Raw genomic sequence first — 22,617 nt, forward strand, 5'->3', positions numbered from 1 at the left:
ACATACAGGTAGACCAAGGAAGACGCCAAAGTGTCAGGATAGAAAACTCAAAGCAATATGCCTTGAAAATAGAAAATGCACTACAAAACAAATGGGCTGAAACAGGAGTCGATGTTTGTGACAGAACTGTAAGAAATTGGCTGAATGAAATGGGATTTACATATAGAAAAGCCAAATGAAAACCAGAACTAACACCTAAACAGAAGAAAACAAGGCAACAGTGGGCTTAAGAGCAGCAATCATGGAGTATGGATGATTGGAAGAAAGTGATATTCAGTGATGAATCACAAATCTGCATTGGCCAAGGCAATGATGCTGGAACTTTTGTCTGGTGCCGTTCTAATGAAACATATAAAGATGAGTGCCTGAAGAAAACAATCACATTTTCCAAGTCTTTATGAAATGGGGTTGCATGTCAGGTAAAGAACCAGTGGAAGATGGCAATCATTACCTCAACTGTCAATACACAGGTGAAATTAGAAATTTTGGACAAATTCCATCGATAGAAAATCGGTTTGGTGATGATGAAGTCATTTTTCAGGAGGATAATGCATCTTGCCACAGAGCAAAGAGTGTTAAAGCTTTTCTTCAAGCTGATTGTACATTATCCCTTACTTAGACCACTGCTGTTTCTAAAACTACGGTTTTTTTTTTTGTTTGTTTTTTTTTGTTCCGACAGCGATGGAACAGATGGATTTATTACATTAATTTGGAATTACAGGATAACAATTTTATTGAATCATATTTTAGAGATTGCAGGACCTAATGTCCATTTGTGTCTCAAGTACAAATCTTTGGAATTATTAGATATATTAAGAATAATTTTTGTGTGCAGATGTTGCCAATAAAAATTCTCTATTTGAATTCTGCCTTCCAGACAGTAAACGCTCCCTAGAGGATGACCATGTCGCTTTTCATAGGTGCCAGTCATCAACCAACAGCATTTGCCGCTCAATGGAACCATTTTACAGCCTTTGTTGATGCATTGCTGTGATGATGTAGTTGTTAAAAGCATAATCGTTTCTTTTCTTTTTTTGTTGGGAATGCAAAAACAATATTTGCTGTAGTCTACCCCACTATAGTTTACTGTAGTCTTAGTTTACCCCTCTATAGTTAGCGTCCACATTCCAAACCCAGAAAAGTGAAAAAAATCCACAAGGTTTATGGGGCATGCTGTTGTCCTGGCACAACCCATCTTTCCCGCTGTATGTTGCAGATTAATGGAAGCGGGGTTGGGAAGAGCAGCGGGGTAGCACAGATGTGTTTGACCCCGGGACCCTGGGGAGACTGAAACGAGCCCCAACTCGTCCACCACTGAACTCTAATGCTCTTCTCTCTTTCTGTTTTTCCCCCTTTGTCCTTCCTGCCATTTAGCAGCAGCATGGAAGGGTCGTCGAATCAGAACTACCTGCTTGTCATCAGACACTGTGAAGCACAGAGAGATTACAGCCTCAACTTCCCCGCCAGCAAAACCATCCAGGAGGTGAGACAACCACACACTTGTCTGTCACCTTGCCACTGTCTGTCTGTCTGTTTGTCTGACCTACACCTGTCTCTCTGCTGAATTTGTCAACGTTTCTGCCCATGTTCCCTGAAACTGCTGCACTCCCTGTTTTAGATGGGGTGTAAATTTAATTATTACGTGCTAAACTAATTGTCCTCCTTGTGGTTGAGATTGTACCAATGATTATGATCTGCACTGAGCCAAAACTAACTATTCTAATTAACTAACTATGATATCCAGAAGGTCCATGAAACTGCTGACAACATAAAAACATGGAATATATTCCAAAATGTTAATACATAATAAGTTATATAATATATAATTATATAATAATATAATCATAAATATACATAATTTCAATATATATTGTGAAATTCTTAATATTGGCCTATTGTGAAAATCTTGGAATATAATGGAAAATCTTGGAATATATTGTTATAATGCAAGGAATTTTTATAGTGAATATAATTGTGAAGTGATATTGCAACATGATGCACAAGTCTACTACTGGACTACTTCATCATATTTTTGGGTCCTTTTTAAGCTTTAAAGTGAGGCAGTATCTGCTGTCATTGTAATGAAAAAGGGACAGGGATTTAATTTTTTGGGGGGTGAACCAATCCTTTAACCATTTAAAGGAATTGTTCATCCAAAAATGAAACTTCTCTCAACATTTAATCACCCTCAGGCCATCCCGGATGTGTGTGACTTTAATTTTCTTCTCAGAACACAAGCAAAGATTTTTAGAAGAATATCTCCGCTTTGTAGGTCCTCACAATTCAAATGAATGGTGACCAAAATTTGGACTCTCCGTAAAGCACATAAAAGGCTGCAATGGCAAGATGTACTTTAAAAAAGGAGTTATATTTTGATTTGTTCACAGGCAAATGGATTAGATCCCCTCAGAAGACATGGATTAATCACTGATGTAATCTAATCCATTTTGCATGTGACAAACTGGAGTCCTTGTATGCTGACTGTATGTGCTTTTTTGAGCTTCAAAGTTTTGGTCACAAGTATCATTCTTGGTGATCTATTCCTTTACTGGTTTATATATCAGAGATTATATTCTTTTGTGTAAAGATGGCTGGCACTTAATTAGCTGTTTTAATAAAATTGTATTTTAATGAATATATTTTTCCATAAAATTTTTTTTAATTTAGAAACCATTTCAATAAAGCAATGAGGTAAGAGTGGCCATAATCACAGTGAAAGTACATTGTGTCTGCAAATTCTTTAACCGTGATTATATTCACAATGTAGTATGAATTCTCATACCTTTTTGCTTAATTGATGCACTGCAGGAAGAACCCTGTCTTCTGTCCATTTTGTACTTTGTGTCTGCTAGAACCAGAGCTCAGTACCAGGCAGCACAAACCCCCCTGTGGCTCATCAGCTCCTTTCCCTTTCCTATCAGACCTGTGTGACGCCGTTCTTTTCATCCCTCTCCTTTTAAATGCACTGTTTTGTGTTTAAGGTGGGTTTGTGTGGGACACAAAACCCAAACGCTCCATTCTGTACACACACAACCCCTCCCCGACTCCCTCGCATTCTCCTCGGCCTGCCCCAGTAACCTACACACAGCATTCTGGAAATGGCTCCATTAATTATTCACAGCAGGTAGCTCGCTCCACATCAAGTGTAACAAGCTCCCCGTGGACTAACAGCGCCACTTGAAACCCTCCCTCAGTGCTGGGGGAGTCATGTTGGGGTTGCGCAGTGCCGTTTTAAAGAAACAGACATCTCTGATGTTCTTTTTTTGTTTTTAAAACTCAAGTCATCTTGAGGTACTTGATGATGTGAAGCATCTACCTCATCTGGTGAACTTGAAGTGACAAAAGTTGATCAAATCCATCATCGATTTTGTCTCACTTTGTGATATAGGGAAAAAAGAAATCTGTGCCGTAACAAATACATATTTCTTTATTTTGTTTATTGCGCATTTTTATTATAGATATTGTTTCAAAACAGCAAGGAATTTTGCGAGAAACAAGATATATAATCAGAACATTTGTTCCTCAAGATATCAGTTCATACAGTGGAGTTAAAATGTCTGGGTCCACATTATGAAAATCTGTGATTTAAAAATCTATTTTAAGTTTTAGAAAATAAGAAGTTAAAGAAATGCTTTGACGTAAAATGAATAAGAAATATTTTCTATGCTGCACATTTATTAATTATTTTTTTATTTCTAGGTCATTATAAGGAAATAAAAATTGGCATAATATTGATTACCACAAAAATATATTTTGACTTGCCCCTCCTTTTCTTTAAAAAAAGCAAACATCTTGGTTACAGTGAGACACTTACAATGGAAGTGAATGGGGACAATTTTGGAATGTTAAAATACTCATGTTTTTAAAAGTATAGCCATTAGACAAAAAAAAAAAAAGTGTATAAACATGATTTTAGTGTGAAAAAATATATGTGTAAAGATATAGCCAATTTTGTATGAAATTTCAAAAAATCCTAAAACCCTAAAATGACTTTAAAAATAATAAATTAAACAAATTTACAGCTCAAATTTTAACAAGAATTAATGCAATTGCTTTTATATAATTATAAGCTTCACTTTTCCATCTTTAAACCCTCCAAAAATTGGCCCCATTCATTTCTGTTGTAAGTGCCTCGCCTGTAACCCAGGAGGGGAGATTCAAAATACATTTTTGTATTAATCAACATGATTCCACAAATGCTGTTAATTGAGCTTAACTTATATTGAACCAGGAATATTCCTTTTAAATTAGAAAAATACAAAATGGAAAAATCAGACCTGCTTCAGAATCCTCCTATTTTTGATTGAGGAAATGCTTGCCCCCATCAGCTTTATCCACACAATCCCAGAATTCCTCTCTCAGCGAACTGCTGCCTTGATGGCGCTGGTCACCATTACAGTAATCAGACTACTTGACAGCTTTGTAATGGTGCTAATTGAAGAGATTAAAGTGAGATGGGTGAGCGCTCTCTTTCCCTCAGCAGATGGTTTTAATGAGCACCTACTGTAAACCTTAAGTGTTTCTGCCGGGATTACAACAACTGGAGAGTAGAGCCCGCGGGGAAGAGAAAAGAGGTGCAGGAAGTGAAGCTGTTTGCTTGGTAGGGGAGCGAGTGACTGGACAAAGCTGAATCAAACAGGCCGTGGCGGCCCTGACTGGCCTGATCCGCAAGCATTCTGTCTCTTTATCTTAACAAGGAGAGCTAGTGAGGGGGGAGAGAGAACATGCGTCATCTTAAGAGATACAAATTGCATGTGATACAAAAACAAATTACTGTTTTTTTTGGAGAATGCCTTTGAATGCTATTGGTTGCATGTTACTTTGTTAAATAGCTGTCAGAGTTAATTTAGTTTGCTGGGGAGTTAGTTAGTAGCTTTGGCTCTGGAGAACAGACTTTTTCTCATTTCTAAGTGGAAAATGTATAGCTATTTAAAGGATAGTTCATGCACAAATGAAAATTCTGTCATCATTTACTCACCCTCATGTTGCTCCATACCCATATGACCTTCAAAATGAGATATGAGGCACAGTGACAGTCTGAAAAAAAGATGCTATGAAAGTAATTGGTTACTGAGACATACTGCCTCTCGTACATCTCATTTTGTGTTCCAAGGAAGAAAAAAGATCATATTGGTTTGGAATAACATTTGGGTGAGTAAATGATGACAGAATTTTCATTTTTGGGTGAACCAACTAACCCTTTATCCAAATCCAAAGTGTAAAGTAAGCACTCGCTTGCCAGAAATTGCAAAGAAAAGCTAAGCAGGGATCCAACACTTTTCTTCACAAACGTTTTGTTTATGAAGTTACTAACAAGTGAGAGAAGTTGTTTTGTTTTACAGTTGTGGCCCTCAGACCGAAGCCGTGTGTGAAAATGCAACAAAACAGCTACAGAGAGCTCTCACAATCTCCCCTCTCTACTTTTTTCCCATTCACCCCCTCACAGCCACATATGGAGAGGACTCTTCTCCATCTTTTCTTTTTCTATCCGTCTTTTGTCTTTCCTGAAGACCAGCCGATGCTTTTCTGCTTGTGCATATCAATGGAAGCAGCAAAAGAGGGAGAGAGAGTCCCTCAGTGCTGTCCCCTTGTTTGTCTTTGCCAAAAGCTCTCGCTTTGCCTGGAGGCTCCCAGGGAACGTACCCTTCCACTATTCGGCCCCGGGCCCTGCTCTCCTCTTCTGATTGGCATTCCCAAACCCGAGTGCGGGGCCACAGTTAAGCCTCAGAGCAAATGTTTGTCAGGAAAGTGGCGGGGAGAAAAGAGCCATCCGATAGGGCTCTGCCGTCCGTGACAAGACGACTTGTCCCAGGGATTTTTCCAGCCCCACAGTGTTTCTCCCCACAGCTGGAGAGCTGAACAGAGAGGAAGAAAAGAAAGATGGAGAGTAAAAGAGTGTGAATGAAAGGCATCTGGTGCTGCAGAGCTTGTGACTGTTTAATGGCAACCTTTTCTTCTCTTTGATTTCTCTCCAGCCAGGGATTACCAGTACTTGGCATTTAGAAAGATGGATCATTAATGTGTGTGTGTGTGTGTGTGTGTGTGTGTGTGTGTGTGTGTGTGTGTCTCTGGCTGGGAGACTGTTTATTGCCATTGCTGAAAAAGTCACTTTAAAAAGTAATTTTATGGTCAAAGTAATATAATTTGTAAGATCACATTTTTTAGGCCCATTAAGCATTTTCTCGTAAAATATACATTTTTAAATTATAAGATGAAGAAAATAAGTTTACTTTTATCGTCTCATATTTTAAGGAGCAGTTACATTACTTCTTTATTTATTTACTTATTTATTGTATGTTTTTATATAAGAAGCAACAAACAGTTTTAATTCCATGTTTGTTGGTTTTTTGTGTTTATATGAAGCAACAAGCAGTTTTTTTTGTTTGTTTTTGTTTATGTTCATCAGAAGCAAGAAGCTGTTGTTCAGATTAATCTTCACATTGAACTGTGCAGTTTAGTTTCTGTCAGTAAGGGGGCAGCAAGTAGCTTTTCATTACTCTGTCTGTCTGTCTGTCTGTATTAGCACAAATTTCTGTGTATGTGAAATACTATTCTTTATACATCTCTGTAAATATTGCACAGTTAATCTACTAAACAGGCAGTTATTTGGACAAGGTGGGAAAATCATCCTGTGGTTGGAATAATTCTCTTGTTTTATCCAGTGTGATTGCTCAGTCATCAAATATGAATGCAAATCCTTTCGAATGAAAGGCACTGTTACATGCAGTGCTTAAGAATATAATCCTGACAGCTGAAATGTCTTTATCCAAGAGATCTTCCCACATTTTCTGATATAATGTCAATGTTTTCTATTTTGATTTGTTTTTCTCACAATGGAAGTCTGTTCCCTGATGCTGGAGACTCTATTGTGACATTTAAAGTGAAATGTCAGCGGAACCAGATTTAATAGGACAGAGTCTTTTCCTTGGTTGTTTAATCAAACCTCATTGTTCCTTATGGGCAGCAGTTCGGGCAAGACAGAACAAATGTCAGCCTTTCTGAACATCTCAAAAACTCTCTTTACTTTCTCTCTGAATTCAGCGGTTAATAAACTTAATTTTCGATGGATTTGTTTGTTTATCCTATCTGTGTATATTTTTCTTTTCATTTAGTCAGGTAATGTTGGCTCTAATTTGCAGACCCCTGACTGCTAAGAGGAGGAATTCATAGCTCATGAATAGGTAATGACACTTGTGTTTGTGAATATTGCAGCAGTATGGGGCTTTCTCTCAATTATAATTCGTAGGAGTTTCATAATTCGCAAGAGCTCTTTGCACCTCACCCAACCAGTTACCTCCACTAGATAATATACTCTATATCTTATGCCTTTGTTATTCCCTGTCTGCTTTTATTTACCATTTTCTTTCTTACTTGCCAAATGTTCAAATATCTACCTTCCAATAAACCTAAATTATTATTTTGAAGTCAGCTAACAGTGAATAGCTTCTCTCTGGATGTACAGGTTTATAGGTTTATTGACCGTAAGGCAGTGCTCATAAAAAAAGACCCAATGAAGTTAAGTAGTGAAATATTCTGCCTCTTTAAAAGTACCAAAAAGGGGCGATTTGTTATAGCAGCTTAATGCTTCTGCCAGGCCCTTGATGCTGGCATTACTTACTACTTTCTCTTGGGCTGCTGTGACATTTGACCCTAAAAGGTTTATTACAGCCAAGAGCTGGTTTTTAAGGCAGCCTGTCGGTCAGTCATGGGCGGCCAAATCCCTGTAGCCCCGTGGTCAAACACCGATATTACACTCTGTAATAACACTGGCCAACCCAGCTGACCCTTGCTCGCTTTAATAAGAAAAGCGCACAGCCCTGTGTGTGGGCTTGTGGATATTTGACTGAGTGTGTATGCTGCTTCAGTCTTCGACTTCAGCCGACCTGAGGTGATGCCAGTATCTGAATTTGTTTCCCTTTAATGTGTTTTTGCCTGACCAGGATGGTTGGGAAGCTAATTTCAGCTATGGTTCTGTATCTCTCTTAAAGGGATAGTTCTCTCAAATATTTAAATTCTCTTGTCATTTGCTCACCCTCATAACGTCCCAGATATGTATAACTTTTTCTTTTGCACTACACAAACAAAGATTTTAAGAAGAATATCTCAGCTCTGTAGGTCCATACAATGCAAGTAAATGGTGGCCAGACCTTTTGAAGCTCCAAAAATCACATAAAGGCCACATACAAGTAATCCATAAGACTAGTGGTTCAGTCCATATCTTCTGAAGCGAAATGATAGTGTGGGTGAGAAACAGATCAATATTTAAGTCCTTTTATACTATAAACCTCCACTTTGATTTTTACTTTATTTCACCTTTTGAAAGTGAAAGTGGAAAGTGGTAAAAAAGGACTTCAATATGAATCTGTTTTTCACCCACAATTATATTGCCTTTGAAGATATGAATTTAACCACTGGAGGCATCTGGATTACTTTTATGTGGCCTTTATTTGATTTTTGGAATTTCAAATGTCTAGTCACCATTCACTTGCATTGTAAAGGCCTACAGAGCTGAGATATTCTTCTGCAGGAACACAAAAGGAGGATTTTTAAAGAATGTTCCTTTGTTGATTTTAATATAATGTATGTCCATTCGATTTGTCATAGAAATCTTTGCATCTCCTTTTGTATTCAGCAGAAGAAAGTCAATACAGGTTTGGAAAACATGAGAACGAGTTATTAATGATCTCAATTTTAGGTTTCCCTGAAAATCATCCTTCTTTATATGCTTGGGTTCTTTAGATGCCTCTATCAATACATCCAAAAACATTCACAGTTTCGGTGGTTACATTTTTGTCAACAGAATGAATATGGTTGGATCTGCTAATTCATTCTCAAGTTTATCTCTTTCAAATCCTGCTTCATATTGTTTGTTTTCATAAGCTTCTTGTAGCCATCGTTTCTGCCTCCATGGGCACGAGTCCTCAGTCTGGCAGAGAATACATGTCCACTCAGTGTGCTCGCGGTGGGATTTGGCCATGCGCTAGCAGGGCTTTCCGCCACAATAGCTAGTTTTCTCTGCCTCTGTATCTAGCGCCGCAGCGAAGTGCATTCTCCGAGGATAATGCACTAGAATCTGCGGCCCATCCAGCTCCCGCTGACGCCTGCTTTGATCAGCCCCATCCTCCGCACATCAGCTTGGCGTTCGGCTTTAAACCAACAGTGGCGTAAGAGCAGGGGCCTGCATCAACTGTTTAAATGCACGCTATGTTATTAAGTTCAGTTACACAAGTGAATGGCAGAAGGGAAATACTGTCCATTTTTAGAGTGAAGGGCTGTTGACATTGGGCATTAGGACAGGATTCATGGAATTTTTACCACATGGAGATCTTTTACGCTACTTGTCTCTTCTTCCTCTCCTCCCAGTTACTTATGTCACTTGCGATTACAGCAGGTACACTTTGTGTTCTGAAAGGTTCCATAAGAAAGTAGTGATGTCAACTTACAAACAGCATTTTTTTGGTGCTTTTAGTACTTATTGTCTGATCTTTTTGTCTGTTCATATTTCAGGTGAAGAGAAACATTTCAGACCTGACAAATATCCCTGTGCGGCATCAACAGTGGGACGGCTGGCCTGCCTCTGCTTCTGATGACTTGGTATGTTGCTTTCTTTTTTTCTTTCTCCATCTTATGACGATTGTGAACCTGTCTATTGAAAAACCCTTCTCTATTTAACTTTCTTGTTTGCTGTGGCTTATAAAAAGATTTACCTTATTATAATGAAAGGGTGAATTCACTCACGCTCAAATTATTCCAAACCTGTCAACCTCACTCTCAGTCAACTTTCACTGTCATTACATTGTTTTCCCCAGACAATGTAAGTGAATGTTGACTAACATGAGTCTAACATTTTGCCTAACATCCACAGAAGTAAAAAAGAAAGTATACAGGTTTGGAACAACACGAATGTGAAAGAATAATGACAGAATTTCCCTCTTTGGGTGAAATATCCCTTTAAGCTAGGATAGGGGAAAAAATTACATTCATCACTTGTAAACTGGAATGTCTTTTGAACTTTGTAGTGGTTCAGGCATCACCCAACGTGATAGTAAGATGTTGCTACTAATTAAGATGTCACAGAGCATCTCCCCTCCCTTGTCCTCTCTATGTGGACATTACAGCTCATGTAGCGGGGGGGTCAGTGACCTTTCCCACCCTGATCTCTGCTCCCAGCCTTTCAGTCTGACTCTCTCAAATTGATCAGAGAGGGCCAAACACCGAACCCTGCGGAACCCCACTCTCCCCCCTCACCTCGCATATTAGACATCCTTGATAATCATCCGCACAATAACTATGGGAACTTTTTAAAGACTTATCATTGCTCATTGTACATTTGATTGGTGAAGCATGGATATGTTGTTGTTTGAAATAGTCAAGTCAAGTCAAGTGGTTTTTATTGTCGTTTCAACCATATACAGTTAGTACAGTACACAGCAAAACGAGACAACGTTCCTCCAGGACCATGGTGCTACATAAAAACAACAAAGGACCAACACAGGACCACATGAGACAACACAACGAAATAAAATACCTATATAAAAAAAACCTACATATACCTATATAAAGTGCACGTGCAAACATGTGCAAAAAGTACAGGACAGTACAACAAATTTCTGACAATGAACAGGACAATAGACAGTGCTGCGCCGACCAGTACTCAGTAGTGCAAAAAGATGACAGTTTCTAAAAATATGAAAGGGCAGTGTGTTTAAGGTGTGTGATTGTGATTGTTTTCTTTTTTGATTTGCTGTCAAGTGTCTAATTGAGGGTAAGTAAAGAGAGTGTGGCCTTTTAAACTGACTGACAAACCTGTTTTTTCTGTACTGTTTGTTTCGGGTGTCAAATGTTTTTTTTCCTCCACCACACCAGCAGTATATTACCATTGTGCCTTGTTAAAGGGATAGTTCACCTAAAAATGAAAATTCTGTCATTATTTACTCAACTTCATGTTGTTCCAAACCTATATGACTTTATGTGGAGCATAAAAGTAGATGTTAGATCGTATGTTAGCCTCAGTCACCATTTAATTTCACTGTATGAAAAAATGTGCAGTGAAAGTGAATGATGACTGAGGCAAAAACATTTGGGCAAACTACCTTTAAATTACTAAAAACTTATCTAGGTCTGAAGCTATTAAAATTGGTTTGTTTGCCTTAATTGAAAGAACAAAAAATAAAGCAGAAAACCCTGTGACTGTTTAGTATTTGAGAGTACCAGAACAAAAGAACTATGCCCCTATTGTCAAAAACTTTATGAGCAGTGTTTCACAGGGCTCTTTAACAATGACTGTTTATTTTCAGTGTTCACTTGTAAGGCTCATGTATCTCACTCATTGCATTTCACTCTCATATTGTCAAAGGAGAGATCATTTTGTCCTTTTGCAAAAAGCACAACGGACACAAGGTCACTGAATAACACCCTCTCACCACAGACTGCCCACTTGAGTTGGAACACTTCAGGGCTGAAGTGCACTTACCAAAGACCTCAACCCACAATCTTGGTTTCTGATGAAGAGGGCACAGCTTGTGAATACACTTTAAGGCACATTAAACTGTTAATACTCGAGCTGAGATTTGTTATGTGTGGTCATCCCGCACTTGGCCACAGACCAACTTTCAACCCTTACCTCGACCCGGCTTATTGGAAAGGACGTATTAAAGCACAGGTCTTAATAATTGCCCCCGGCCCTTATTGAAACGACTTGCATAAGACTCAAAGCTCAGGCAGGGCCGTTTTAACGCGTATCTCATTAACCTTTCCTCATCTCTTGGGATTTGTACCAATAAACGTGACAGCCCGGACTTAGAAATACATTTACCAGCAGTCTGAATCAATGCCTGCTCCACTGTGCTTTCATTACTCTTCGCTTGCTCATATACAACAATTCTTTCTGCACTTTGTTCCACCTCATAAGATAGAAAAATTATCAGTAGTCAGTTTGCATTTCGATGACTGAGCTTTTAAGCATATTGGTTTTGAAGGAGCTAGCGACAGGTTTTGGGGGTTTTCTTGTACTGTTGAAGTTGAAATGGATTGAACTTTTAATATATTCATCTGTTTCAGAGGAACGTTTCATATTTTATATTACTGTCAAAGAAACCAGTGGATCAAGGTTTTCATTATACCTGCAGTATATTCGAACCCTGATCCAGCTCTGTTGCAGGAATGCATTAGTGCGCAGCAACTAGTTCATTTAAAGTCTTTTAATTTTCGATTTTAAGCAAAGAAATATATATATATATATATATATATATATATATATATATTTTTTTATCCTTTTATACAGTGAAATTATTTTACTAGTCAACATTTAAACATATAGACATTTTAACTGGATTTATGATGAGCATTGTAAATTTGTCTCTGGGGAGAAAGGGATTACTATATATATATATATATATATATATATATATATATATATATATATATATATATATATATATATATATATATATATATATACACAGTATCTCACAAAAGTGAGTACACCCCTCACATTTTCGTAAATATTTGATTATTTCTTTTCATGTGACAACACTGAAGAAATGAACTTTGCTACAATGTAAAGTAGTGAGTGTACAACTTGTATAACAGTGTAAATTAACTGTCCCTTCAAAATAACTCAACACACAGCCATTAATGTCTAAACTGCTGGCAACAAAAGTGAGTACACCCCTAACTGAAAATGTCCAAATTGGGCCCAATTAGCCATTTTCCCTCCCCGGTGTCATGTGACTCATTAGTGTTACAAGGTCTCCGGTGTGAATGGGGTGTGTTAAATTTGGTGTCATCGCTCTCACACTCCCTCAAAGTTCAACATGGCACCTCATGGCAAAGAACTCTCTGAGGATCTGAAAAAAAGAATTGTTGCTCTACATAAAGATGGCCTAGGCTATAAGAAGATTGCCAAGACCCTGACACTGAGCTTCAGCACGGTGGCCAAGACAATACAGCAGTTTAACAGGACATGTTCCACTCAGAACAGGCCTCGTCATGGTCGACCAAAGAAGTTGAGTGCATGTGCTCAGCGTCATATCCAGAGGTTGTCTTTGGGAAATAGACGTACGAGTGCTGCCAGCATTGCTGCAGAGGTTGAAGGGGTGGAGGGTCAGCCTGTCAGTGCTCAGACCATACGCCACACACTGCATCAAATTGGCCTGCATGGCTATCGTCCCAGAAGGAAGCCTCTTCTAAGGATGATGCACAAGAACGCTACAGTTCATTGAGGGATATTTTGAGGGGACAGCAAATTTACACTGTTATACAAGCTGTACACTCACTACTTTACATTGTAGCAAAGTTTCATTTCTTCAGTGTTGTCACATGAAAAGATATAATCAAATATTTACAAAAATGTGAGGGGTGTACTCACTTTTGTGAGGTACTGTGTGTGTGTGTGTGTGTGTGTGTATATAATATAATATAATATAATATAATATAATATAATATAATATATATATATATATATAATATTATATTATATTATATTATGAATCAATGGGTGGATCTTAGTGGTTGTCTTGGCATCCCTGTGGAGTGTCTGTAAAATCAAAGGAGGCTGTTTACCATAGTCATGTTTAGCTCTTGTTTGTTTGAGTGGGTGTAGTCAGGATGTGTGTGGTGTGTTTGAGGGGCTGACACAAGCTTCTTCACATGGCAGGCCACTGGAGGACTGCTGTTTGCTGGCCCAAACTTTGGTGCATTTTCAGCCTGAACATATATTCCATATTCACTGCAGTTATAAGGCTGGACTATTTTATTTTAACAGCTAATTTTCTGTTACATTTACCTTACACTTATACATTTGTGCATTGGGCAGATGCTTTTATCGAAATAGACTTATATGCTGCATCTGTCTGGGTATGTACTGTATTTGATGACGGACGTACTTCTCTGCCACCAAAACAGTACGTTCTTTGAGGTATGCATGCGAGTAAAATGAATAGATTTCGTCATACTTCATCTGGGATGTGGGCATTGATCTGTGACCCTCACATATGACTTAATAACAACAACCACAAAAATTCTTCTTTTAAATCCAACATTTTGAACGCGACTTCGCCTCAGCTCCCGAGGGATTATGGTATCGTTAAGTGTCCAGTAGATCCACACTTCAGAATCTCACCAGAAATCGTAGGTCAGTCGGGTATTTCTTGCTTACTGCTTCATGAATACCGTGGATTCATACATACTGCTCCATTGGTAAACAGTTTTTGGCATATACTGTATAGGAGAAAAGTATGGATAATTGGATGCAGCAATAACTACTGCTGTCAGTCGATTAATTTTTAATCACGATAAAGCTCATGAATTTAATTTCCGCTTTACTAACCAGTGTTTAGAACCCGCACAGAGCTGAATAAATTGTCAGATTCTAATGTCAAATCAGTAAATGTGTAAATCACGATTAAGAAACATTAATGAGTTATGTATTGTGTTATAATGTATTAAATTATTGGTATGTGTTAACACGTTAATTTTGACAGCTCTACTCATTATGCGTTTAAGCTACACATTTCATAGTTACATACATGTTCCCTGGGAATCAATCCATGACTTTGGTGTTCACACAGTGCTCTACCAATTTGAACTACAGGGACACTGATAAAAATCATATTACTCTGGGTATTGGGGAGTGTTAATTTTCCATTTGACAGGCCAGTAATACCAGTTCATCACTAATTTTTTACAAATATTTTTTAACTTTTGTAAACCATGTAATCAAAATAGAAAAAAAATGTATGTTTCAAGACTGGGCAATGGTGCACTACACCCTTGGCACAATTAATAAAAAGCACCTTAGCTCATGTTTTTGTTATTTTATTTGTTCTCTTAATTTAGGTGCCTAATTTATCCATTTCTCACCTATGAGTTCGTTTTCTCTCTCTCTCACACACATCCTGAGCCAAAACTCTTCTGAGCTCTCCTCATATATCACTGCCAACCTTGTGAAGCATCTATGGGGATGATTGACAACTTCTGGAATGTCCTTATTAGAGTCTTTCCCCCCTTAATTGCTGACATTTATCCAGTGTTTCTTGGTGTTTGCTAATGTATTACTGCAGCTTCTCTCTGAGGGGCTCTGTGGCTCATGGCTGTTATGGGCTTTCGGCATTACAGACCTGCGGAGGTGGCTTATTGGGCCTGCTGGTTGCCGTAGCGACGAGGCTCAGCTCTAAGCCCATACAGAGCCCCTGGTGAGATTGCTGTCTGCAGGTGAAGTTCTTCTGAGAGAGATGGATATACACCTTTATATTGCCTACCTTCCGTTTTCAGAAACATCAACCTGCTGTCTCTGCATTCGGTCTCTCACTGGAGCTGTCTGACTCAAATCATGCTTTACATGTTTAGATCAACACCTGGTTGACTATGCCTATGTTGTATTTAATGCTGGGAAGTGGTGTTTTTCAGACATAGGCAGGGGAAATTGACCTGTATTGTATTGAGGGATAAGATCGTTGTTTCATTAAATATTTTTCCCTTCCAAGTAGTCGTTCTATTAACTTTGCAGATAGAAATATAATGATTTTTGAAGATCGTAAATAAACATCAGTATTGTTTTCTTGCTAGTGTAAAGGCCTATCCACACCAACTTAAACATTTTTAAATGAAAAATTCAATCCACTATTGGCCATCTTTGGAACAATCTTGGGAGGCTAGTTCTAGTCATGCAAGTGCTTGAATGGGGAAAGACCGAAATCTCAAAAACGGTTGGTCAAGATTACAACCAAAGAACATATTTTAAATCAGCAATAAAATTGGAATCATAAATTGTGCTTCTTTACCTCATATTACACTAAAACATGCAATTTTCCCATCTTGTATAGCTTATGCACATGTGCGTTAGCCAGGTAATTGACAGGCGATGCCTGTATCTAAAAGGTGATTGGCTCTTTTACCTATAATGTGGGACTTCCTTTCAACATCCATTGACCGTTGGGCACTAGTGCTTCTTGGTTGGGCTTTCCAATTTCTCCCATTCATTTAAATAGAAGTGGCCTGTCTCTGCTAACTAGTCTCTGTGAGAATTCAACATCCGCATTGGTGTGAATCGATTTGGAGTGAAAGATTGCAATAGGCTAAACATTTTATTCTTTAGTGTCATTTAGTTGTGCTGGACAGGTGTGAGAAGACCTTCAAAGGTAGTTTATCCAGGAAATTAAACCTTTGGTAATTTTTTGTAATACTTTGGGAAGTCTAGAATCTATTGCCCTTTCAATTAATCAATGGATTCAGCAGAAATATTACAAAGCTAATTAACAATCTAGTTATTGTTGTAATTACACTCAGGGAGCCATACAAACTGACTTTATTTGTAAACAAATTGACGGATTTACTATACTGTAATTATTCTAAGGCATTTGCTGTTCTTCCACTCCTAACAAATCACATTAATCTCCTGTAAATCGTAGCAGTTACAGATTAACACCTTGAACAGGTGAGGGGAAAAAAATTATGTTCTAATCTATTCACACAGTTTTTTTCTCGAAGGGCTTAATTCTAAGGTTCACTGGACATTTTAAACCCTGTATTTGACCCTAGATTTTAATCAAGACTGACACCTTTGCCAATGCTAACCTGAAAAGATCCAACAGGTGTTTAGGGTGGGGCTTCTTATATTCTTTTCTTCCCCGGACTCAAAGCTCTCACGCTTTTTTGTGCTCTGTAGCTCTCTTGTCCTCCTCCTCTAAAGAAAACAGGAGCAAGGTGCAGCTTGGTGCTCTCGGACGACTAGAGCAGCTGTCAGCAGTAATTATCTCCTTCACAGCCCAAGAGAACGAGAATGAGAACAAAATAGCTGAAAGATACTGAGAGGATAAGAAAAACGTTAGCTAGAGGTGGTGGTGGTGGACCGAGAAGGAGAATTCCTCTTGGATGAGAAAAGAGATATAGGATTCCTCTTTTGCATAGTGCTCTGTGCTAAAGGCTTTAATGCAAGTGTTAATGAAAGGGGTCCAAAAGAGAAGGATTTGGTCCTTTTGTTTGCTGGTGGAGAAGGAGTTGTTGAAAGTTTGGGGGGCTCTTCCCTGTAGCCTGCGGCTCTGAAACACAAGCACACAGACACACTCATTCTGTTAGGAGATAGAGAGGTCAGAACTTGGAAGCTTTACCACTTACCTGTGACTTAAGTGTCTTAATTCTACCTCTTTTCAACACCAGTTACTGCTGTGTGAAAAAGTATTAAAGGGGTAATACAGTGGAGAATAAGCATTTCCTTATTTTATTCAGATAAGACTGATTACTATTTATAAATGTAAAAATACAAAGCAAAACTCCCTCCCCATTTCACCATTTACAATTTATGAAAACTAATTTGCATAAAAGGCTAATTCAGAAATTGTTTTGACATCTTAACCATGGGCATGTTAACACTGGCCATGTTGCATATTATCCCATTTTCAGTATTAGGTAACCTGGCACCCCGATGACCGAGTATGTGGATATTAGCCAATCACAACAGTGGTCATTTACATACAAAAGTCTTAAGGGAAGGTGGAATGTAGTAATGGAAAAATAAAACTGGTTTTATGTTTTTCGGTGCAAGAAAATGTTAATTAACATTATAAGTGTACTTCAGACTACAAATGTGTTGAAAATTGCTTTTTTTAGAAGCATAATATTTACATTTACATTTATGCATTTGGCAGATGCTTTTATCCAAAGCGACTCACAGTCCACTTATTACAGGGACAGTTCCCCCGGAGCAACTTGGATTAAGTGTCTTGCTCAAGGACACAATGGTGGTGGCTGTGGGGATCGAACCAGCAGCCTTCTGATTACCAGTGATGTGCTTTAGTTCACTACGCCACCACCACTCCATATATATATATATATATATATATATATATATATATATATTTTTACACAATATCAAACAGTGATTCTTAATATAGTTTGTTTCCTTCTTGATCATTAATGAATGTTTGCACCTTTTGTAATTGTTGTTTATGAGTTCCTCAATTGTCATAAGTGCTGGAAGTGTCCTCAAAAGCTGGAACTCAACATCATGTAGCCATTGTTGGGAAGAACTTGAATGTGGAGAAGATGCTGGGAAACCAAATAACGCACAGTACCTGGAGGATTGTTCTTAAGAACATACTTTCACTGCTCCAGACAAAGCAGGGACTCATTCAAAGCTATCAGTAAAGACAAAAAATGTAATTGATCTTACAGGAAGCAACACACAATATTAAGAAACAAGGGAATGTCGTGCTGAGTAACTCCAGTCATGCTTCCTAAGCAACCACTTGCCCGGTTGCTAGGGTGGGTAGAGTCATGTTTGGTTAACCTCCTCATGGTCTCTATAATGTTGTTCTCACTCTCGGTGGGGCTTGTGGTGAGTTGTATGTGGATGCTGCGAGAATAGAGTGAGCCTCCAGATGTGCTACGTCTCCGCGGTAACACGGTCAATAAGCCATGTGATAAGATGTGAGGATTGACTGTCTCAGATGTGGAGGCAGATGAGATTTATCCTCTGCCACCCAGATTGGGGCAATCACTATGCCACCATGAGGACCTAGAGTGCATTGGGAATTGGGCATGCCAAATTGGGGAGAAAAGGGGAGAGAACATTTGAACCCTTTCCAGTTTTGTGCAATGCAACAATTCTTGATTGTAGTCTGCTGAAATCTCTTTTTTTTTTGTGAGGCATGGTCCACATCAGCAGATGCTCCTTGTGAAGAGCATACCCAAAATGTTTGAGTGCTTTTTAGAAGTCAAAGTAGCTCTAATCCACACCTCCAGTTTTCATTAACTGGATGCCAGGTTTGCCAACTCCTGACTCTAATTAGCTTTTGTTGACGTCATTAGCAATGGGGATCACATACTTTTTCAATCTACTCTGTGAATGTTTAAACTATATAATAATTTGTGTGTTTTTAGTTCAATCAGATTGTGTTTGTTCATTATTGTAACTTAGATGAAGATCAAACCATATTTTAAGACAAATATATACAGAAATGCATAGTTTTGCAAAAGTATATGATTTACATTTACTCATTTAAATTTCTCTTTGCTCTGAAACTCTCATTCTTCTAATAACAGAATGTACAGTAGCTAACATCTGAACAGTACATTTTGACACTTGACTGTACTGCATGTTGTCTTTGTTTAGACGGCCTGTCTTTAATTAGTCTTTAAATGAAGTATTGCTGTCTGTGATTCTTCTCTCTGTGTGGGCCATCTCAAAAGAGAGTGTTTGTTGTGTCTGTTTGTGTGTTTGGGGTGATTTGGCGACATGTTGAAGTACTTGACACCCTCTGAAATCCTCTCTTAGATGCATTATATGATATTATAGTGCTTTAACCAAAGCTCCTCTACACTTTAATCTGTTATTTATGTTAATCAGTACCAACACCTGACATACATGTTTATGTCTTAAATCTGTTAAAACCTTGACAATTTCTGAAAAAAGTAAAATTCAGTATTTCTAATATCAGTTGCTATTCTTTTTACTTTTTCATTTTTTTAATCACCCAATCATTATTATTATTATTATGATTGTACTTTTTTTACTTTTAATTCTACCAATTATTTTATTTTCTCCAGCTTTGGATGTAACATAATGATACCAGTAGTCCCACCTGGTTGCGTGACTCTGTGAAAGATAAATTTGAATATGCAAAACCTTTAGTTCTCTGTTGGATTAATATAAATATTTTTGTTGTTATGCTAGCAACTGTTGCTTGATCTACTGTAGCAGCACCAAACTGTTTCTTTCCTGTGTAAAGCACCTGAACAGAGCCCTGTGCAGTTGACCCTCTGTCTTCTTGATATTTTAGACTGAGTTTGTGTGGACTAAGTAGTATCGTTTTGCATTATCCAGAAAGGCAGTTATTTTCTTTAAGATATTGTAAATTAATATGCTAAAACTGGCTAAGTGAATGTAGTCATGTCAGATAAGTCGAAGAGAGTGTCGAGAGAATAGAGCTCTGTTCTGTTGCTCCAGGGAGTTGTGTGTGTATGTGTGTGTATGGCCTCTGTAATGAGTCCCTGTAGTGTGGAGTGCTGCTGACATTTCCACTCTAGCCTGAGAGCTAATGAGGTACTCAGGCCTTCACCAGCAGCTCACCGCATGCTGCACGTGATGCTCTTTAGAGCACCAAGCAAGACAGAACCTCCATATTTTTCATGAGCCAGAGAAACCCTGCTTGGATATTGGTGATCTGTGCAACCTCTGCCAGGGTGACTGTCTTATACTGATAGTTCACTCAAAAATGACAATTCTGTCATTGTTTACTCACCCTCATGTTGTTCCAAACTTATATGGCTTTCTTCAGTGAAACATGAAAGGAAGAGATGTTGGGACTGACAGACTTGGTCACTATTCAATTTTAATGTATGGAAAAAAACAATGCAATGAAAGTGACGTAACTGAGGATGTCAGTCCCTGACATTCTGCTTAATATCTCCTTTTGTGTGGAAGAAAGAAAGTCACTGGATTGGAATTAGATGGTGGAAATATATGTTTTTGAGTGGTTTAAATACACTGTCACTCCTAAAAATCATTGTCTTTAAATGTATACCTTAATACCTTAAATTTTTAAATGGTTTTATTATCTTATTTTAAAATATTAAAGGTTGGTTTTGTTTCAAGAAAAAAGCATCTAAATTTAGTACTAGGTCTTATCTTAAAACTACTCCTGCTTCAAATGTTAGAATTCTAAATTGCTTTACAACCTTATTGTCGATACAGTGCTGTGCAAAAGTCTTAGACACATAAGATGTTTCACAACAACGTTTGTCTTAAGATGGATATATATATATATATATATATATATATATATACACTCACCTAAAGGATTATTAGGAACACCATACTAATACTGTGTTTGACCCCCTTTCGCCTTCAGAACTGCCTTAATTCTACGTGGCATTGATTCAACAAGGTGCTGAAAGCATTCTTTAGAAATTTTGGCCCATATTGATAGGATAGCATCTTGCAGTTGATAGAGATTTGTGGGATGCACATCCAGGGCACGAAGCTCCCGTTCCACCACATCCCAAAGATGCTCTATTGGGTTGAGATCTGGTGACTGTGGGGGCCATTTTAGTACAGTGAACTCATTGTCATGTTCAAGAAACCAATTTGAAATGATTCGAGCTTTGTGACACGGTGCATTATCCTGCTGGAAGTAGCCATCAGAGGATGGGTACATGGTGGCCATAAAGGGATGGACATGGTCAGAAACAATGCTCAGGTAGGCCGTGGCATTTAAACAATGCCCAGTTGGCACTAAGGGGCCTAAAGTGTGCCAAGAAAACATCCCCCACACCATTACACCACCACCACCAGCCTGCACAGTGGTAACAAGGCATGATGGATCCATGTTCTCATTCTGTTTACGCCAAATTCTGACTCTACCATCTGAATGTCTCAACAGAAATCGAGACTCATCAGACCAGGCAACATTTTTCCAGTCTTCAACTGTCCAATTTTGGTGAGCTCTTGCAAATTGTAGCCTCTTTTTCCTATTTGTAGTGGAGATGAGTGGTACCCGGTGGGGTCTTCTGCTGTTGTAGCCCATCCGCCTCAAGGTTGTGCGTGTTGTGGCTTCACAAATGCTTTGCTGCATACCTCGGTTGTAACGAGTGGTTATTTCAGGCAAAGTTGCTCTTCTATCAGCTTGAATCAGTCGGCCCATTCTCCTCTGACCTCTAGCATCAACAAGGCATTTTCGCCCACAGGACTGCCACATACTGGATGTTTTTCCCTTTTCACACCATTCTTTGTAAACCCTAGAAATGGTTGTGCGTGAAAATCCCAGTAACTGAGCAGATTGTGAAATACTCAGACCGGCCCGTCTGGCACCAACAACCATGCCACGCTCAAAATTGCTTAAATCACCTTTCTTTCCAATTCTGACATTCAGTTTGGAGTTCAGGAGATTGTCTTGACCAGGACCACACCCCTAAATGCATTGAAGCAACTGCCATGTGATTGGTTGATTTAGATAATTGCATTAATGAGAAATTGAACAGGTGTTCCTAATAATCCTTTAGGTGAATGTATATTCAGCTTTAGTGTCAATAGGAAATACACATTTTAAACTCCCAAACATTCCTTTTGCAAATAAAATAGAATAGAACAGAAGAACAGGGAGCTCTGCAACAGATAGCATGGCCCCCACAGAGGACCGCACCAAACATAGTCAATGTGGGAGTACATAGTACATGAAGAGAACGAAGCAGTTGAGACAGCCTAAATGGATAGAAGAACAGTTGCGAATTATTCAAGAAGCTTGGAACATCCCATCTGCCAACAACCAAGAAAAACTGTGTCCAGGTGACCTAGGATAATTGGTGCTGTTTTGAAGGCAAAGGTGGTCACACCAAATATTGATGTAGCTTTTGTTAAGTTTACTGGACTTTGTATGACATTTATTGAGTAATGAAAACTTTTGCAACATTTTTCACAAGTGCACAGGACTGTATATTTTGGTAATATAAGCATGCAGTGTTTCCTAAATTATGGAGATAATTGACATCGGCCCGAAAACCGGTGTTAGTTGTCAATGGACGATGTACAATTTCTGTTATCAGTTATTTTTGTATTTTTTAAGTAATTATTGTGTAAAATAATTCCAGCAATTTTGTTGTCATTTGATGTCATTGAATTAT

General features: G+C 38.3%; 1 protein-coding gene across 2 annotated transcripts in view; it reads left to right on the forward strand.

Moving 5' to 3' along the window:
- Nucleotides 1-22,617, forward strand: part of LOC127631045 (FAS-associated factor 1-like) — a 104,175-nt gene that overhangs the window by 27,344 nt on the left and 54,214 nt on the right. Inside the window, exons 7-8 of one of the 2 annotated variants that reach the window (XM_052108998.1) lie at nt 1,375-1,483; nt 9,508-9,594. In XM_052108998.1, coding sequence (XP_051964958.1) covers nt 1,375-1,483; nt 9,508-9,594 — 196 coding nt within the window. The remainder of the gene's footprint in view (nt 1-1,374; nt 1,484-9,507; nt 9,595-22,617) is intronic. The other variant, XM_052108999.1, reaches the window with a different exon arrangement.

This window comes from Xyrauchen texanus, chromosome 37 (genome assembly GCF_025860055.1).
Source record: "Xyrauchen texanus isolate HMW12.3.18 chromosome 37, RBS_HiC_50CHRs, whole genome shotgun sequence".
NCBI classification, from domain to species: Eukaryota; Metazoa; Chordata; class Actinopteri; order Cypriniformes; family Catostomidae; genus Xyrauchen; species Xyrauchen texanus.